The sequence below is a fragment of the Malania oleifera genome, chromosome 3 (genome assembly GCF_029873635.1).
Source record: "Malania oleifera isolate guangnan ecotype guangnan chromosome 3, ASM2987363v1, whole genome shotgun sequence".
NCBI classification, from domain to species: domain Eukaryota; kingdom Viridiplantae; phylum Streptophyta; class Magnoliopsida; order Santalales; family Ximeniaceae; genus Malania; species Malania oleifera.
Window position 1 is genome coordinate 105,067,701 of NC_080419.1, and position 19,039 is coordinate 105,086,739.

At 38.5% G+C, this 19,039-nt stretch overlaps 1 protein-coding gene across 1 annotated transcript; it reads right to left on the reverse strand.

Moving 5' to 3' along the window:
- Positions 1–212: 212 nt before the first annotated feature.
- Positions 213–17,103, reverse strand: LOC131151897 (probable folate-biopterin transporter 2). Its single transcript, XM_058103369.1, has 5 exons — positions 16,189–17,103; positions 1,945–2,204; positions 1,733–1,828; positions 1,496–1,666; positions 213–1,119 (listed from the first exon to the last, which is right to left on the reverse strand). Exons 1-5 carry the CDS (start codon positions 16,559–16,561, stop codon positions 520–522), a joined length of 1,500 nt encoding a protein of 499 aa, XP_057959352.1. The 5' UTR covers positions 16,562–17,103; the 3' UTR covers positions 213–519.
- Between the last annotated feature and the right edge of the window lie 1,936 nt (positions 17,104–19,039).

Genomic DNA, 19,039 nt, shown 5'->3' on the forward strand with positions numbered 1-19,039 from the left:
GCGCTTTTTACTCTTTCTTTGGATTTAGTTCGGTTTTTGCAAGCCGCGAATAGCAGTTTGTAAAGCTTCTGTTGCTAAATTTGTAATTGGGACACAAATCTAGTCTTCTTTCTTGCTTTTATAGAGTTTGGAATACATAGTTGGCCTGCATAACATCTTTAATTTTTCTAGGAAACAATACATTATAGATATGGTGTTGAAGAGGTTGTAAGTTTCAAAAAGGAGCAGGGAAAAAAATTATTCAAAACTTTTTTTGGGTTTTCACATACCTAACTGGTAACATCTTCAACAAAAATCTTAAAAAAGAAAAAAAAAAGAAAAAAAAACAATGCAGATCAAGGGTGAAAACGTGTGAGATGAGTTGCAATGAGCAATAATACATGAGGCCAGTATGCACAACTTCGCTAGTCTGGATCCGCCCGCCTCGTCTTCATGTGGTTCCAGTTTTGTTGCTTGTATCCTTGTGTGCGTGGAACTCAGAACTCTAAATGAGTTTGATGCAAGTGATGCCTTTTTATGCTATCTACCATCGACATTGTTAACGAGGGAGACAAGTTCAATATTTGCAGATTCCATAGGTTCAGTTTCCTCATTTGTGCTTGAGATTTCATTTGGAAAAAGCGAAGATTTGGGATCACTTCTGGGCACCAAAAATAGGAGGCCCAGTGGAATGACCCTCAATATGTTACGAATCAAAATGGCCAGCCAGAGATTATCAAATTGTGTCCTAGTAACCCTCAAGATATGGAGTAGGAAACCTCCTAACCACGATGATGAGAGTAGTCCAACATTATCAATTGACATGAGCAGGGCAAAGAAAGTTCCTTCGATGCCAGGGGGACAAAGCTTGGAGCTGAGAACAAGAAGAGGCATCCATTTGAGCCGTCCAATCATTTGGGATACACATGCATCAGCCACAACAAAAAAATAATCCGGTATGCCAATATTCAAATTCAATCGCAACACGAGGACCAAATCTAGCATTCCTGATAAACCAAAAAGCAATTGAGTCCAGAACAGCAAGTCTCGGAAAGGGTGATCCTTCAAAATGTATTGGTATAGTATTGCCCCCAATAGAGACCCAACAGATCCAATTGAGAATATGTAACCAACACTCTCCTGTAACAAGGAAATAAATGAAATTCACAAGTATTGAAACAATGCTTGAATTTGAAGAGGATGATTAATCAAAATCTTCTTTTCACACATGCCACCGCTGAAAAGCTTGTGAAATTCAGGAAGTGTTCTAGTATTCACAACAAAAACATATGCTTGGTTAATTTTCCTTCTTAAATAAATGCCTCTAGCTTTTCCTATGTTCATTATGAGACCATACTGGATTTATTCCCTAAATTCCTGCAGAGTTCTAGTATTATCTCTGGCTATGCAACTTATGCTTCAGGTACACAGTAGAACGATTCAACACAATTATCATAAGTGAACTTTTCAGATTTTTAGTATCTACAGGACCGACCATGAAGAACAGATCACATACCTGGGAGAAAGATGGGCCTTCCTTTGAATCCGTAAACCAGTAAAACATCCCTTCATGGATATTCAAGCTCAGTGCAAGGCACAAGTACATGTATAAACATGGCCTCCACATATCTGGGCATTTCAATGTTGTCCACATAGCCTTGCCGGCATCAAGAAACTTCTGGTTTACCTGAGTCCAAAATAGATCATCAGACTTCAGATGCAAATAACTAAAAGACAAGGAGCTAATGAGTACCTCTTTATAAGCAAAGTTGGGCATGAGGGGTTCATTAAGCACAATTCCAACTAGTAGAACTAGTCCAGCTGGGACTGTCAGCAAGCCAAATACACCCTACCAGGGAAAAGGTATTTAACAAAAAATGGAGAACTTTTCAAGTAGGTGAAACAGTTGTTATTTTAGATGAATAAATGAGGAAGAAAAGTAAAAGTAATAGAACAGTGGTCAACCTTAGGGCCAATTAGGTGAACAAAAATACCACTAACAGAGAATCCCACTAATGCTCCAATGGAGGAGCTGAGGGCACACAAGCTTTGCATGTCAGCTGCAAGGGGAGGATGAGTATTGCTGTTCTGTGCTACACATGCATCGATGGTCACATCTGCTATTGCGACACCAGCACTGCCTGCTGTTAAAGCCAACAAGGCAAATGCAATGTGCAGCTTTTTCTGCACTGATAGCAAGAGCATGGAGATTGAGACAAGAAAACCTGAAATCAAAATAGAAGAGCTATGTGATCCAACAACCACGTAAGTCATAAGCCATAGTGTTTTTTTATCATGTTCAAGTGACCAAATTTCTGTGCATGAAGCAATTAGAAGCTAGTTCTTAGTAACTACCCTAGTAAATGACACAAGGCTTTTGTCTCTCTTTCATGCTGACATAGTCATCACCTTGAGGTGAGGCCAGCTCAGTGAAAAAAAAAAATAGAAATTTAATGTGATTACGGAACCCTACTCAGTTTTCAACCATCTAGCCTCAGTATGAGTCCACCTCAGCGAGTCCTAGCCTGTTTCATTTAGTATACAGTCTTCCGTCTTCTTCAACTTCTATTGGCGATATTATTTCAGATGTCTAAGAAGCTGACGAATCATGCAAGTTATATTGAAGCAAGTATTATCTCTTCTTGCATGAAGTGTGCTTAATTTCATATGGCTATCTTAATTAAATTCTAGGAATTGATAAGGTGAAAAAAGCCTCCATTTGAGTAAGGAACCATTCCTCTAAGTTGGCATATCAGTTAGTGGTGGTTACGTAAGCAAGTTAAAATCTTCAGGCTAAGTTTCAAATATGTCCCAGCAATAAGAAGTCACATATGTCACTGTATGGAGCTTCAGTGACTTTGGCATGCCCAAAAGCAATCTTGCTCTAACACCTTCATATTGTCAAAAATACTCTCAGCGTGAAGTTATCCAGAAAATACTGCTCCCAATTACAGAAAGACGCACAAACATTATACATGCCTAGCCAACAGCAAAGGATGAACTTATCTTACCACTGAAAGTAGAACAGTTGAGCATATATGTGAACTCTTTTTACCATAGTTTTAAAACCCGGTCTGATTTCTGACCTTGTGAGGTCACTAGGCCAATTGAACTGGTTGGACTGGTGGGTCAAACTGGTAGTTGAACTGGTGATATTAGCATTATATATGATAACAAATTATTATTATTATTATTATTATTAAATATAATATTACAATTATATGGTTCTAGGCTCATAATCACCTATTAGCTAATTATAATTAAAAATTAAAAATAATTTAGATAAATTTATAATTATCATGCAAAATGTTCATAATCACCCATTCGTAAAATATAGATAAAAATAATTAATAAGACAAATCGGACAATTCAATGGGACTTCTCTTATTATTTATCTAATATTCTTGAAATATATGCATTATTATAAAATTGTGTTAGTAAGAAAATACTTCTCTTATTATATATCTAATATTCTTGAAATATATGCATTATTATAATTGTGTTAGTAAGAAAATATTCAATGATTAGAGAGAATTTTTTTAATTATGTGCAGAAGGTTATATATATAGCTGGTAAAAACAGCAGGAGCTCTACTTAGTGAGGGACACCACCTCCTCTCTCAAAAATCCTGGTTCAACTCTCCCCCTTCGCACAATTCAACATATTTAAGTGTAAAAGAAAACAAGTTGGGTCAACCTGACTGGTCCACCAGGTTCGACTGAGTCATGCCAAGTTGCCCAGTTCTGCTCGAGTTGACTCAGTTTGACTCATTTCCAGGTTTGGGTTATGAACCGAACCGAAGCCCTGGCTGATTTCGGTCCAACCAGGTCAGACTAGCAGGTCCAGTCTGGTTTTCAAAACGATGCTATTTACAATTTAACTAGACTGGCTTTTGAACTAGCACATATTATATACGCAGAGCCCATAGAAAAGAAAACACCAAATCGAATCCATTTTTCTTTTACCTTTGTCACCATATCCTTGTTCATAAAATTGCTATGAAAATTGACCACGAGGTTGGACTAATTTTTTCTTTAATAAAGTTATTCTTCCATGCATCTTGTTAGCTAATCATAGTGAATATTATGATTGTTGTTTCTTTTGTTGGCCTTAAAGGGCTCAATTTGTATAACATTCTTACATACATGGATAACATGGTTTAATTCATAGAAGGTAGGTATTTACACACATGGATCATATTTTTTAATTCATACAAAGTATGTATATGTGTCACATGGGTAAATTTATATAAGGTAGGTATGCATACATTCACACACATAAGGCAGGTATGTATACATTTACACATAGTTGTATCTTGCTAACATCCCCCCTCAAACTGGAGGAAGTAAAGAGACCACCTTGAGTTTGTAAACTAAGAGTTGAAAATGACCAGGATAGGGCACTCTGGGAGCAATGGCGCAAGGTGGAGCATGGCCGTTTGTGGTCGTGGTAGTCCAAAAATTTACATCGGAAAGGTGCATGCGGATCTAGGCAGCCTAGCAGCAGATCTGAACCCAGAGAGGGAAGCAATAAGCTACAAGCATATTTGAGCCCAGAGAGGTAAACAAGGTGCTAGGATCAAATCTGAGCAAGAAGAAGGGCGCAAAGAGCTAGGAGCATATTTGATCATGAACAGGTGAGTAAGGAGCAAATCTAAGCAAGGAGAGGGGAGCGATAATCTAGAAGCATGTCTGAGCATGGAGAGGTGAGTAAGGAGCTAGGAGCAAATTTGAGCAAGGAGAGAGGAGCAAGGAGCTAGGTGCAAATCTGATTCTGAAGAGGTGAGCAAGGAGCTAGGCATCCTATGATGACATGTGTGAGCGGTGCTGGTTCATATGAGCAATGGTTGAAAGAGAGATGTCGAGGCTGGTAGGAGATCTTCGTTAGTAATGGAGCACTAGTGAAGATAGAGGACCGACGACGACAAGAGGCGACGGGAGGGAGCATCAGTCATGGTGGAGGATTGGCAATGATGGCTCTAATACCATATTAGCTAATCATAGTTTGGAAAGAATGAACGAATGATTGTTGTGTCTTCTATTGGCCCTAAAGGGCTCAACTTACAATGTTCTCACGCACATGGATCACATGGTTTAATCCATAGAAGGTTGGTATTTACACATATGGATCACATTTGTTAATTCATACAAGGGCGATATGTGTCACATGGATAAATTTATATATGGTTTTACGCACATAAGGTAGGTATGTTACGCATGTATACATTTACACACAGTTGTATCTTGCTAACACATCTCAACACCAATTGAAGTCCAAGATTTTTCATTTTTTGGATAATTGAAGAAAATTCATTAATATCCAAAAAACAGAGTACAAGTCTTTGAGGACAAGGAATCCTCACCAAAGATCCAAAGAACTGGAGAAAATACAGGTATTTGATTTACTAAAGTGCTGCCTTTCAATACCTTCTCCACTACCCCACCCCCTCGAAAAAAAAAAAAAAAGCAAGCAAGGAAGATCATTCTCTCCCACAAAAATCCTTTAGCAAGTTGTGCGACCCTAAAAAATTATAGCATTCCTCTCAATCCACAAGGTCCAAAGAATGGTGAACTGCCGCACACAAAAGAGCTCTCCAATTTCTATTTTTGCCAAAGCCCCTATACTTAACAAGTAAAATTTCTCCCTCCTTCAGACGCCACCCACTCTTCCCCTGCATAAGGAAGTTCAAGAAAAGCCCCCTCATCCTGCTAGTTCTGAATTTCTGTTATCCTCACTGTTATAGTTGGAGCCAGGAGACAGTCAGGAGGAGCTGAGTTGGAAAACATGGTGAAATTAATCTCACGCGGTGCAATTTATATCTATTTACCTCATGATTGTAACTTCCTATATTTTTTATTCATTATGTTTAAATTGTAATTAAATTGTGATTGGAAGATCAGCCCTATAAATAGAGGGCTGAGGAATGACACAAAATATAGTGAGAAGCTCAGAGAGAGCAGAGAGGAAGAAGGGAGGAAGAGAGAGAGAGAATTGTAATTTTTCCGGCGATAGTGAATATTTGGTGTGTGCTTCGTGGATGTAAGTCGTCATTGACCGAACCACGTTAAATCTTTGGTGTCACTTTAATCTGGATGCTCACAGGTTCTTAACAAGTGGTATCAGAGCCCGGTTGGAGCAGAAAAGCCAGATTGGAAGTGATCCCGAAATCAAAGCTTTGTCTAGTGGATCGAAACCAAGTTTTGTGGCCACAATCGCATTTAGCTCGCCGAGACGAAAAGAACCGTGCAAGCCGGAGCTTAAACGGAGTTTAGACGAAGGCTCACACGCCTTGCCGGAGTAAGACGCCTCACCACGCGCCGACCACGCGCCAGTAACCAGCTCCCTCACGCGCCGCACGCGTTGCACACATCATCCTCGCTCGATCAGCCTCGACTCGACCCGAAAGGAACCCAACCCGACCCGGACGCTGACTCAGACCGGATCAACCCAAGATCCGGTCCTTGACCCGGATCCGACCCGCCGTCTCAGAACCGGCCACGTCAGCGCCGCTGAGTCAGCTGCCACGAAAGCCGGGCCACATCAGCAGGTGGGTGCCACGTCAGCCGGAGGTGCCACAGCAGCAGGTCACTGACACAACAGCGGGTGAACCCCACTGCCAAGTCAGCATGTGGGCCCCACCAATGCCACGTCATCAATGGGCCTCACATTGCCACGACAAACAGGTGGACCCCACTGCCACATCAGCACGCCACGTCAGCAAGTTTGACCAGGTTTGACTAAACTCAGACTGAGCTTTTCGGAGTCGTATTGGATCCATTTTTCGAGCGACTTGAAACATTTCTAGGGTTTTTGATCGTTCCGAATCCAACCGCGCTATCCATTTGAACTAATTCCATCTCTAGATTAGCGAATCGAGATGTCGAATGAAAAGAGCTCAAAAATCGAAATGTTCAACGGAAACAATTTCGATTTCTGGAAGATGTAGATAGAAGATTATTTGTTTGGAAAAGAATTGCACTTATCGTTGAAGGGTAAGCCAGCATCCATGAACGAAGACAAGTGGGAGTTGCTTGATCGAAAAGCCCTTGGAGCCATCAGAATGACATTGTCGAAATGTGTGGCGTTCAATATCAAGCATATAACATCCATTAAGTCTCTGATGGATACGCTCTCTAATATGTACGAGCAGCCTTCAGCCGCAAACAAGGTACATCTCATGAAAAGACTATTTACGATGAGCATGTCTGCAGGTGAAAGTTTCAGCAGCCATTTGAATAACTTCAATGAGTTGTCTGATCAACTCGCCTCAATCGGGATAACGTTTGATAATGAGATTCGAGCCCTATTGATTCTCAGTTAGTTGCCTGAAAGTTGGAATGATATCGTTACTCTCATTAGTAGCTCCGCAGGAAAATCGAAACTTGTATACGATGAAGTCGTCAGCATGATTTTGACGAAGAAAATAAGAATGCAGTCGAACCATGGTTCCACTTCGAGTTTAGTCTTGAACATGGAGAGTCAAGGTAGAGGAAACAGGCATAGACGATCAAACAACTGCGGCAGATCTAGGCCCAAACGGTCTAAATCCAGAAATCTCAGAGGTACGCAGGACACAGGTTCCCAGAGTACAAAAGTTATTGAGTGCTGGAATTGTGGAAAGACTGGTCATTACAAGAACCAGTGCAGAAGTCAGAAGAAAGAATATGAGACGAGGGTAAAGACAGAAGCAAATATTGTTTCCGAAAATGATGAGATGTTGATCTGCTCTTTGGAGAGCATGTAAGAGTCTTGGGTGTTAAACTCTGGAGCTTCATTCCATGCGACTTGCAGCAGAAATTGCCTGGAGGAGTATACATTAGGTAATTTCGGTAAAGTTTATTTCGGCAATGATCAACCGTGCAATATTGCCGGTAAGGGGACAGTAAAGATCAAAATGAATGGGTCAGTTTGGAAACTGAGAAATGTCAGGTATATTCCAGACTTGAGGAAGAATTTGATCTCAGTCGGTCAATTGGCAAATGAAGGTTATAACGCATCTTTCATGGGTGATGAATAGAAAATTTCGAAGGGTGCATTGACAATTGCTCGAGGTAAGAAAAGTGGTACTCTTTATGTAACTCCTGATACATGTATGTCTATTACAGTTGCTACAAGAAATTATGATAGCAACTTATGGCATCAACGACTCGGACACCTGAGTGAGAAGGGACTCAAGGTAATGCACTCAAAGGGTAAGTTGAGTAATTTACAGTCGGTGCAGATTGACACATGTGAGGATTGCATATTTGGGAAACAGAAGAGATTCATTTTCTAGACAAATATCAGTACCCCGAAGAAAGAAAGACTTGAGCTAGTCCATTCAGATGTATGGGGACCAACAACCAATTCGTCTACAGGAGGAAAGCATTACTATGTCACGTTTATTGATGATCATTCACGGAAGGTATGGGTTTACTTCTTGAAGTATAAATCTGATGTTTTTTATGCTTTTAAAATTTGGAAAGCGATGGTAGAAAACGAAATTGGTTTGAAAATCAAAAAGCTGAGAATAGATAATGGTGGAGAGTATGTTGACACCGAGTTCAAGAAATTCTGCTTTGAGCATGGTATCAGAATAAAAAGAACTGTGTCAGATATGCCTCAACACAACGGCATAGCAGAGCGGATGAACAAAATGTTGACAAAGAAAGCCAGAAGCATGCGTATGTAGTCAGGTCTGCCAAAGATGTTTTGGGTAGAAGCAGTCAACACAGCAGCTTATTTGATCAATAGAAGTCCTTCAGTACCATTGGACTATAGTCTACCTGAAGAAGTTTGGAGTAACAAAGAGGTAAGACTTTCACATTTGAAAGTTTTTGGTTGTGTCGTATATGTACATGATCATGTCAGGAATAAGCTGGATCCGAAATCCCGGAAATGCACCTTCATTGGTTATGGTGGAGATGAATTTGGATATCGCATTTGGGATGATGAAAACAAAAAGGTGATCAGAAGCACAGATGTGATTTTTGATGAAAAGATGATATACAAGGATAGACACACAACAGAGTCTACAAAGTCTGAAACAATCTTTGTAGATGTGGATGATGTTTTAGAAGGTGTAAGGACACGTCAGCAGAACACAGAGAATCCTCAGCAGACTACCGAGATTCCTCAGGCAGAGGAACGTGTGGAGCAAATTGTTGCACCACCACCTCCTACTCCAACACCAGAGCTTAGGAGATCTTCTCGGCGGCACGTACCAAACAGGAGGTATGTGAACCATTTACTTCTTACAGATGGAGGAGAACCTGAATGCTATATTGAAGCATGTCAGGCACGAGATGCGAGCAAGTGGGAGCTTGCAATGAAAGACGAGATGAAGTCTCTTAACTCCAACAAAACATGGGAACTAGCTAAGTTGCCCAATGGTAAGAAGACTCTTCACAACAAATGGGTTTATAGAATCAAAGAAGAGCATGACGGCTTCAGGAGGTACAAGGCTCGGTTGGTAGTTAAAGGCTTCGAGCAGAAGGAAGGAATTGACTACACCGACATTTTTGCACCAATTGTGAAGCTGACAACCATCAGATCTGTTCTGAATATTGTTGCCTCAGAGGGTTTACATCTTGAACAGTTAGACATGAAGACGACATTTCTTCACGGTGATCTTGAAGAGGAAATCTATATGCAATAGCCAGAAGGTTTCTCAAAAATAGGCAAAGAGAATTTTGTATGCAAATTGAAAAAGAGTTTGTATGGTCTCAAACAAGCTCCTAGACAGTGGTACAAGAAATTCGACAGCTGTATGTAGAGGAACAATTTTCAGAAATGCAATGTCGACCACTGCTGCTACTTTAGAAGGCATTGTGCTAGTTATATTATTCTACTGTTATATGTCGATGATATGCTAGTGGCAGGATCAGATATAGAAGAGATCAGGAAATTGAAGAAGCAACTGTCAGAGGAATTTGATATGAAAGACTTGGGTCCTGCAAAACAGATTCTTGGGATGCTGATCTCTAGAGATAAGCAACAAGGCACGTTGCAGTTATCTCAGTTAGAGTACATCAGCCGTGTTTTACATAGGTTCAACATGAGCAGTGCCAAGGTTGTAAATACACCATTGGCAGGTCATTTCCGTCTCAAAGAATCAGTCTCCCCAGACAAATGAAGAGAAAGACTTCATGACTAAGGTTTCATATGCCTTAGCTGTTGGAAGTCTAATGTATGCTATGGTTGGTACCAGACCACATATTGGCCAAGCAGTTGGAGCTATCAGCAGGTATATGTCAAATCCAGGGAAGACACACTGGGAAGCAATAAAGTGGATTTTGAGATATCTTCATGGCACTATTGATAAGTGTCTATGTTTCAGCAAAAGTGATCTGAAAATCCGAGGATTCATAGATGCTGATTTTACAGGTGAGATTGATCATCGTAGAAGCACCACCAGGTACATATTCACTGTTGGCTCAACAGCTGTTAGTTGGATGTCACAGATACAAAAGATTGTTGTTTATCCACTACAAAAGCTGAATATGTAGCAGTGACAGAAACCAGTAAAGAGATGATTTGGCTTCAGGGTTTGTTAACGGAGCTTGGATTAAAGCAAGAAAGGAATGTTTTGTACAATGACAATCAGAGTGCGATACATCTGGCGAAGAACTCAACATTTCATTCCAAAACTAAGCATATTGGATTGCGTTACCACTTCGTCAAATCTCTGATAGAGGACGCTGTGTTGATACTTGAAAAAATCCAAGGAAGCAAAAATCTGGCAGATATGGTAACTAAGGTGGTGACTACAGAGAAGCTAAAGTTGTGTTCAACTTCAGTTGGTCTTCATGCTTGAAGACACATATTATGAGCACATCATTTATTCATGATACTCTGGTGAGGAGGCGTCTCTGTCTCCAAGTGGGAGATTGCTATAGTTGGAGCCAGGAGACAGACAGGAGGAGCTGAGTTGGAAAACATGGTGAAATTAATCTCACGCGGTGCAATTTATATCTATTTACCTCATGATTGTAACTTTATATATTTTTGATTCATTATGTTTAAATTGTAATTAAATTGTAATTGGAAGATCAGCCCTATAAATAGAGGGCTAAGGAATGACACAAAATATAGTGAGAAGCTCAGAGAAAGCAGAGAGGAAGAAGGGAGGAAGAGACAAAGAGAGAGAGAGAGAGAGAGAATTGTAATTTTTCCGACGATAGTGAATATTTGGTGTGTGCTCCGTGGACGTAGGTCGTTATTGACCGAACCATGTTAAATCTTTGGTGTCACTTTAATCTGGATGCTCACAGGTTCTTAACACTCACAGCCTCGCATCCATTCTAAATTTCTTGTGTTCTGAACAAACTCAAATTTGCACAGTGGAAATTAAACGCAGCAATCAATGAAGAACAAATATGGATCACACCCACGCAATATATATGAAAGCAAATAAAATTCACACAAGAACACATAGGAATTACATGGTTCGGCAATGCCTACATCCACGGGAGCAATTGACAAAGTTTCACTATCTTAGTTTCTAAAGACACATTACAATGATCTTCTTACAAAAGAAAATATACCCAGAATGGTATATTTATAAACACTATGGAGGTTTCCCTCCAAACACCCAACCATACTAACATTCGTATTCAAAATTTGAAATCAGCCTCGTTGTCCCGAGCCAAACCATCGACGGTTTGAGATACTGAGAGCAAACCGTCTCAGCAACATTCAGACAGCCGACGACAGTTCCTTCGTCAGAAAGATACCGAGAGCAACATTATGAGATTTTAGCCAAACTGTCAATGGTAAGAGCCAAACCGTCGACGGTTTCCCCCAGTGCTGATACAACTATCCTTTTGTTCCTTTGTGTATGTCCACCACTCAAAGATATGAGCCACCAAACACAACAATCTCCACCTTAGCGAATATTTGCCCCTTAGGAGAAACCTGAAACACATAACCCCATGCTCCACCTTGACCTTGGAACGTTAGGTTGGGTCCGTCTCCCTTCTAACACTTAGAGACATGAAGTAAGTCCAAGCAATGCTTGAACTTTTTAGTAGTAACTAGTTTTTTCAAAATGTCTGCTGCATTTTCAGATGTGTGAACCTTCTCCAATATAAGTTCACCTGAAGTAATCAATTCCCAAACCCTGTGGAACCTTATACCAATATGCTTGGTTCTAGCATGATACACTTGATTCTTCGCCAAGTAGATGGCATTCTGATTGTCACAATGCAGCACAACTCCACTTTACTGTATACTCAGCTCCTTGACCAAACCGGTAAGCCATAAGGCTTCCTTTGCAACTTCGGCCACATCCACATATTCTGACTCAGTTGTAGACAATGCCACCAAGGATTGTATCATGAACCTCCAACAGATGGGTCCTCCTAGAAGAGTATAAACATAACCAATTGTAGACCTTCTGTCATCCATATCCCTTGCATAATCAGCATCAACAAATCCTACAACTGATGGACTATCCTGTTTCTTGCCGAACATGATGTCATATCTAGAAGTACCCCGTAAGTATCTGAAAATTCATTTGACGGCTTCCCAATGCTGTCTACCCGGATTAAAGAGAAACTTACTCACCACACTTACTGCATGTGGTAAGTCTGGTCTTGTACACACCATGACATACATTAAACTCCCCACAGTGCTAGCATAGGGGACCTTTGACATGTCCTAGATATCATCATCCGTACTTGGGCATTCAGTAGTAGACAATTTAAAGTGATTCACTAGAGGTGTACATACCGGTTTAGCATCAACCATGCTGAATCTTTCCAACACCTTCTCCACATAACCGCCCCGAGATAACCACAACCTCCTTGCAGTTCTGTCCAGGAGAATCTCCATCCCAAGTATCTTCTTGGCTGAACCAAGATCCTTCATGTCAAACTCTTTATGAAACAAATCCTTTAACTGATTTATTTCAGTTAAATCCTTCACAGCTATTAACATGTCATCAACATACAACAACAAGAAAATAAATGAATCGACATCAAGATCTTTCACATATACGCAGCAGTCATACTCACACCTCCTGTAGCCTATCCTGATCATATAGGAATCAAATCTTCTGTACCATTGTCTTGGAGACTGTTTCAGCTCGTAAAGAGACTTCTTCAACTTGCAAACTAGGTGCTCTTGCTCAAGTTCTCTAAATCCCTCCGTCTGTACCATATAAATCTCCTCCAAGTCACCATGAAGAAATGCCGTCTTCACATTCATTTGTTCCAAATGTAGATCATAATGAGCCACTAACCCCAACACAACCCTGATGAAAGTGTGTCGGACCATAGGTGAAAAGATTTCATCATAATTCATTCCCTTCTTCTGTGAGTACCCATTTGCCACTAATCGTGCCTTGAATTTCTCTCACTCCTTTTCTGAAATTGTTTTTTTCTTCCTATATACCCATTTGCATCCTATCGCCCTCTTCCCATTTGGAAGATCCACCAAATCTCAAGTCTGATTCTTATGCAGTAACTCCATTTCCTCAATCATAGAAGCCATCCACCTACTTTTCTCCTGGCCGTGCACTGTCTCTTGGAATGTAGTTGGATTATTGCTACTGGTAATGAAAGCATAAGATACTAACTCTTCAAACCCATACCTTGGTGGTGGCCTAATAATGCGTTTGAATCTCCGCACAGGAACATTGTTGACTTGCTGGTTTCTCGAGCTAGAACTCCCTGCAATCGAGGGACCAAGATCATTGTCATTGCCCTGAGTTTCTAACTCCACCTGCACAACATGCTTATCAATGCTCCAATTTTCTGGCTCATGTTTCTCTTCATCATCAACTTGAGTACGCTTCATCATAACTTTCTCATCGAAAATTACATCCCTACTAATCACCACCTTGTTTGCCATTGGATCCCATAGCATGAACCCCTTCACATCCTTTTAATATCCCAAAAAGATGCAGCGTCTAGACTTTGCGCCAAGCTTTGATCTCTCCTCACAAGACACGTGGACATAGGTTGGACACCCGAATACCTTCAATTCAGAATAGTCTACTGCATTTCCCGTCCATACCTCTTCAGCCACTTTCCCCTCTAATGATGCCATTGGCGATCGGTTTACTAAGAAATACGTCATACTAACTGCCTTTATCTAGAAGTTCTTCACTAGCCCTGCAATAAGCCTAAGACACTAAACTCTTTTAGCTAGAGTTCGGTTCATCTTTTTAGCCACACCATTTTGCTGAGGTGTACAGCAAATAGTGAAATGTCTCTTAATGCAGTACTACTCACAAAAATCTATGAACCTAGAATCAGCATACTCGGTCACATTGTTTGACCTGAGACATTTGATTCTCCTCCCTTTCTGGTTTTCCACTTCAGTTTTCCACAACTTAAACCTAACAAACATATCAGACTTGTGCCGCATTAAGTATACCCAGACTTTCCGTGAGTAGTCGTCAACAAAACTCACAAAGTAAACATGTACTCTCTGTGATGCTACTCTAACAGGCCCCCAAACATCAGAATGTACGTAATCAAGAATACCTTCCGTCTTGTGTATAGCTGATTTGAAATGCATCCTATTTTGCTTCCCAAGAACACAAAACTTGCAAAAATTCAGCTTATATGTTTTCATACCTTTCAAAAGTTTCCTCTTGTGAAATTCTTTCATGTCATGTTCACCCATATGCCCCAGTCGCATATGCCACAAGACGGTTTCATCACATTCAGTATCTACGGCTGCAGCTCCACCTACAAGTGAATAAATATTTCCATCTAACTTTAACCCGTTCATCACCGTTAGATTGTCTTTGCACGCCTTCATAACTCCACTTTCGGACATGTAAGTGAGTCCACTACAGTCCAAAGTGCCTAATGAAATTAGACTCTTCCGTAAGTCCGGAATGTGTCTTACATCACATAGAGTTCTTACAACACCATCAAACATTTTGATACGTACAGTTCCTATTCCAATGATCTTACAAGAAACATCATTGCTCATAAGAACTGAACCTGAATTTACCAACTTGTAGGTGTTGAACCACTCTTTATTTGGAGTCATGTGGTAAGAACACGCTAAATCAAGGATCCAAGAGTTCGTGAGGTGATCCGACTCTGACGAAACTGAAAGTATGTCACCATTATTGCAATTTGAATTTCCTTCTTGAACTACATTTGCTGATTTTGAAGTCCCTCCTCTGCCATGCAAAGATGCATGGTATTGATGTTTTGCATGCTTAGAAGTATGCCACGTAATGGATAATGTATCTAACTCAAAGTAAAATTGCAACATATTTAACACCACCTATTGGGTGGCATAATTTTAGCATGCTCCAGTGCGCACAAATGCATAGCAGAAGAGCCACAGCCAAACCAAAAACCTATAACAAATCTACCCATTCTAACCACAACTAATTCTCCAAGCAGTTAAAGAGAGGATTCCTTCTCTGCTGCAGGAGTATGATTGGTGATCTAGAACCATGTGTCACAAACAATGGGAGTGAGATCCTGCTGAAAGATTTTCTGATAGCCAGATGAGCTGCACAAGGCATTCTATGGTCTACCAAAGATTTCAACATTGATCAAATGTTGCATCTAGCATGCTGTACAGTCACTGGCCATAGACCAATAGAGAAAATGGCTGCCAAAAATGATGGTGATGTCTTGGGGCACTCATTTGCCCTCTCTTCTATGTGCCAGTACTGGGTTTGGCAGCCACTGGCCTAAGAGGAGTACATTATAAGAAAGGCTGTAACTTGATATGCCAAATCGATCATAGTGCAAAAATTTTACCAAAAAATGATAAAATTATTATCTAATCATGGATATGATGCTAAAGGCAAATTAAGGCATCAGAACCAGTACAAATTTGTTATCATAAGGTATCATTCCAATATGGATTGTTAAAAACCTGCCATGGCATGTTGTGGCTTGCATGAGTTGTCATAACTTTCTAAGATACATTTCCTTTATGAAAAGGGAAAACCTTCTACATTGGATCCTAGTTCTCACCCTATTTCTTTCTGTGAAGAAAATCAGTGGAAAACTCCAACAAAGTAAACGCAGAAGAAGACTCAGTCGTTCTTTCCTTTTGTTTGAAATTCCACTCAACAATGAAATGAACAGTTTACTCTATCATGGGCAAGTGAGCAGGAATAGAAAAGCAGAAAATGGAATCAATTCTAACACTGAAAAAAAACAAAAAATAAAAAATTGCAAAAGAAACCAACCTTTTCATCTAGATAAGATAAAAAAGGAAGAAACCCCAGTGACAAATTCTTACCTGATAAAATAAAATAAGGCCGTCTGCGATAGCCAAGAATTGGGAGAACATCGGTGAGGAGACCCCAGATAGGCTTGACAATCCATGGAATTGAAGTTACTCCAGCATACACCTGAGCATCGGAAGGCTGCACTTTCTGAACATCCTTCATGTAATACTGTGTGCCCACACGCCCAATTGCTCCCCCCAATCCCTGACTTATTCCATACACAACCACAACCCCAAATACAAAACTCCAATGCGTTTCCATGGCAAGCATTTTGAACCAGTGGATTGGTGCGCAGACGCAGTCACAAAAGAACCCTCCTCCTCTGGGTTCATCTTCTTCCTCCTCATCTTCACCAGAGGCATTGAGGCTTTCTTCCTCCACCATCACAGTGTTAATTAATTTCCTGAGCTGTTTATGGTGACAACAACCACAACTCAGTTCCCAAATCAGTGTTTCCGGAAATGGGTCTCTCGAATCTGATGAAAACTCCTAAGAAAAAAATATGGAAATTCCTGAAATGAATGCAGTTTCTGATTGAACTAGCAGCTAGAACCCATTTTACAAGAACTTTCAGCTAGTTAAAGTGTTCCTTCAAATGGTTACTGCTATTTTCGCTTTGATTCCATCCTAGGATTCGTTTATAGGAAACAATTTGTTATGAAGGTAGATCGGAAAGGGCTGAGCAAAGAATAATGATAAAGAAAAGAAAAGAAAAAAGGTAGGTGTTGAATGCAGGGAAATAATATATTGACTTCCAATTCCACAATTTCCACGGCTCCACCAAGACCGGGGATCTGCTGTCTCAATCCCAATTTCATGTTCCGCTTCAGTCATTGGCCCAAGAGGGCATCCATGCCCGCCCCCGTCTTCCTCCTCACGTAATTTTCGAGCAGCCAAATTTAAATAGAAAAGAAAAAAAAAAAAAGTTAATGCATGATTGGACTTTTTTTTATTAATTTTGATCCTCACCTACATACTTAATTGTTGTAATTTATTTTTAATTTTTAATCAAAATTACAATAATTTTAAAAACAAAAGCACCGACCTCCCTAAAGTTTCAAAAAATTTCACAAACTTTCCTTCAAATTTGTTAAAAGTACAGAATTTTTATAATAAAAATAAATAAATTTTCCTTTTTTTTTATAAAATATAAGAAAATATTTTTATCTTTTTAATAAATTTCAGATATCATTTGTGAAATTCTTAAAATTTCAAGAAATTTCATTAAAATTATTGAAACTTAAAATAAATGATTACCTTTTTATCAAATTTCAAAGAAGGTAAGTGTCTTTCATCCTAATTTTAAAAGTGTAATAATTAAAATTATAGCCTTAATTTTACAACTGAAAAAATGTTAAACTTAAAAAAAAAAAAAGAGGAAGGAAGGAACTGTGGGGTTAGAATGGATTGCGTTGGATTGATTGTTCTAATGGTGCTATGTTTAATTTCAAATTTTGGAACTTTTTGTTACATTATTTATGTTGAATTAATGTAAAAGTGAGTTGACATAATTGAACACTTACAACTCTTGTGATGAACTATTAAAAAAGATATTTGTTTTGTTCACTAATTTAATATTTTCTCCATATTAGTCCATAACAAGGAAGAACTCTTATGATCATGCACTAAATAAGAATAATATTAATTATTATTATTTTATATATATATAATAAAAAAAAGATACTCATTTGGAAAATTACCCACAAAAAATATTTCATTTGAAAAGTATTGAAACTCATGAGATATTTGACTATGTATAAAATAAGTATTGACTATAAATATTATTTAGATACTCACTTTTATTATAAGTGTTGTATGAATACATATAACATTATTATATTTCAATATATGATTGATAAATAAAAGTATTATATAATCATTAAATTACGTTAACATTTTTAATAGTATTTTCAATTAATATTTTAATATATTTTAAATTCAAATTTAATTAATATTATTCTAGTTAAAATTTTTAATTGAGATTTTCAATATTTTTTAAAAACAAAGCAATTGAGAGTTTCAATTAACATTTTTAATTGTAATTTTAGTATTTTTCAATTATTAAAATATATTAACGATTTAAATTAATATTTTCCAATTAAAATTTAAATATTTTATATTTAATGAAAATTAACTAATGTGTGCGTGACTTACAAAATTTCTATCTTTCAATGTTACTTACAATTTTTTTTTCCTAATTTCTATGCATTTAAGTAAGGTTAGAAGAGCTCTTGAAGTCTCAACATTACATAATGTGTGCGTGCACGTGTGTGTTTTTATTTCACAGTGGCTCGTATATTATTACGAAAAAATGATAATGCATGAAGTTATATATAGTATATGAATTTTATTTTATACTAATTTTATTTGGAATATTAATTCATAAAAAAAAATTTAGAATATTATCTTTAAGAACTATATTTTGAAAACCTTATTTTGAATATCGCCAAAAAAATTATTTTCATTAAAGCTTATTGCAATCATATATGAATATACATAAACACACAAGATCCTAATGAATATCACCCAAAAAATCACTAAAATAAATAATGCACTCAAAAAAATAAAATAAAATTAATTTATTTAAATTTTTTAAAAACACTTTTTACTTTTAAAATATGACTGTTGTTATTTTTTAAAAAATGAAAATATTTTAAAAATCAAATAGACCCATTTTCTATGTTGAGAAAAAAAAAATTAAATTAAGTTATTCAGCGCGAGGGAAAGGTGCAATCAATGGGTGGAGAAGGGTGCGGTCCAGGTGGGCACACCCCAAGCTTTTTTGACTTCGTTAGAATAAGGATTTAGAAGAAGCCAACGTCCCAAAAGTTTTGACGTCAGAACATGCAGCGAGTGATGACT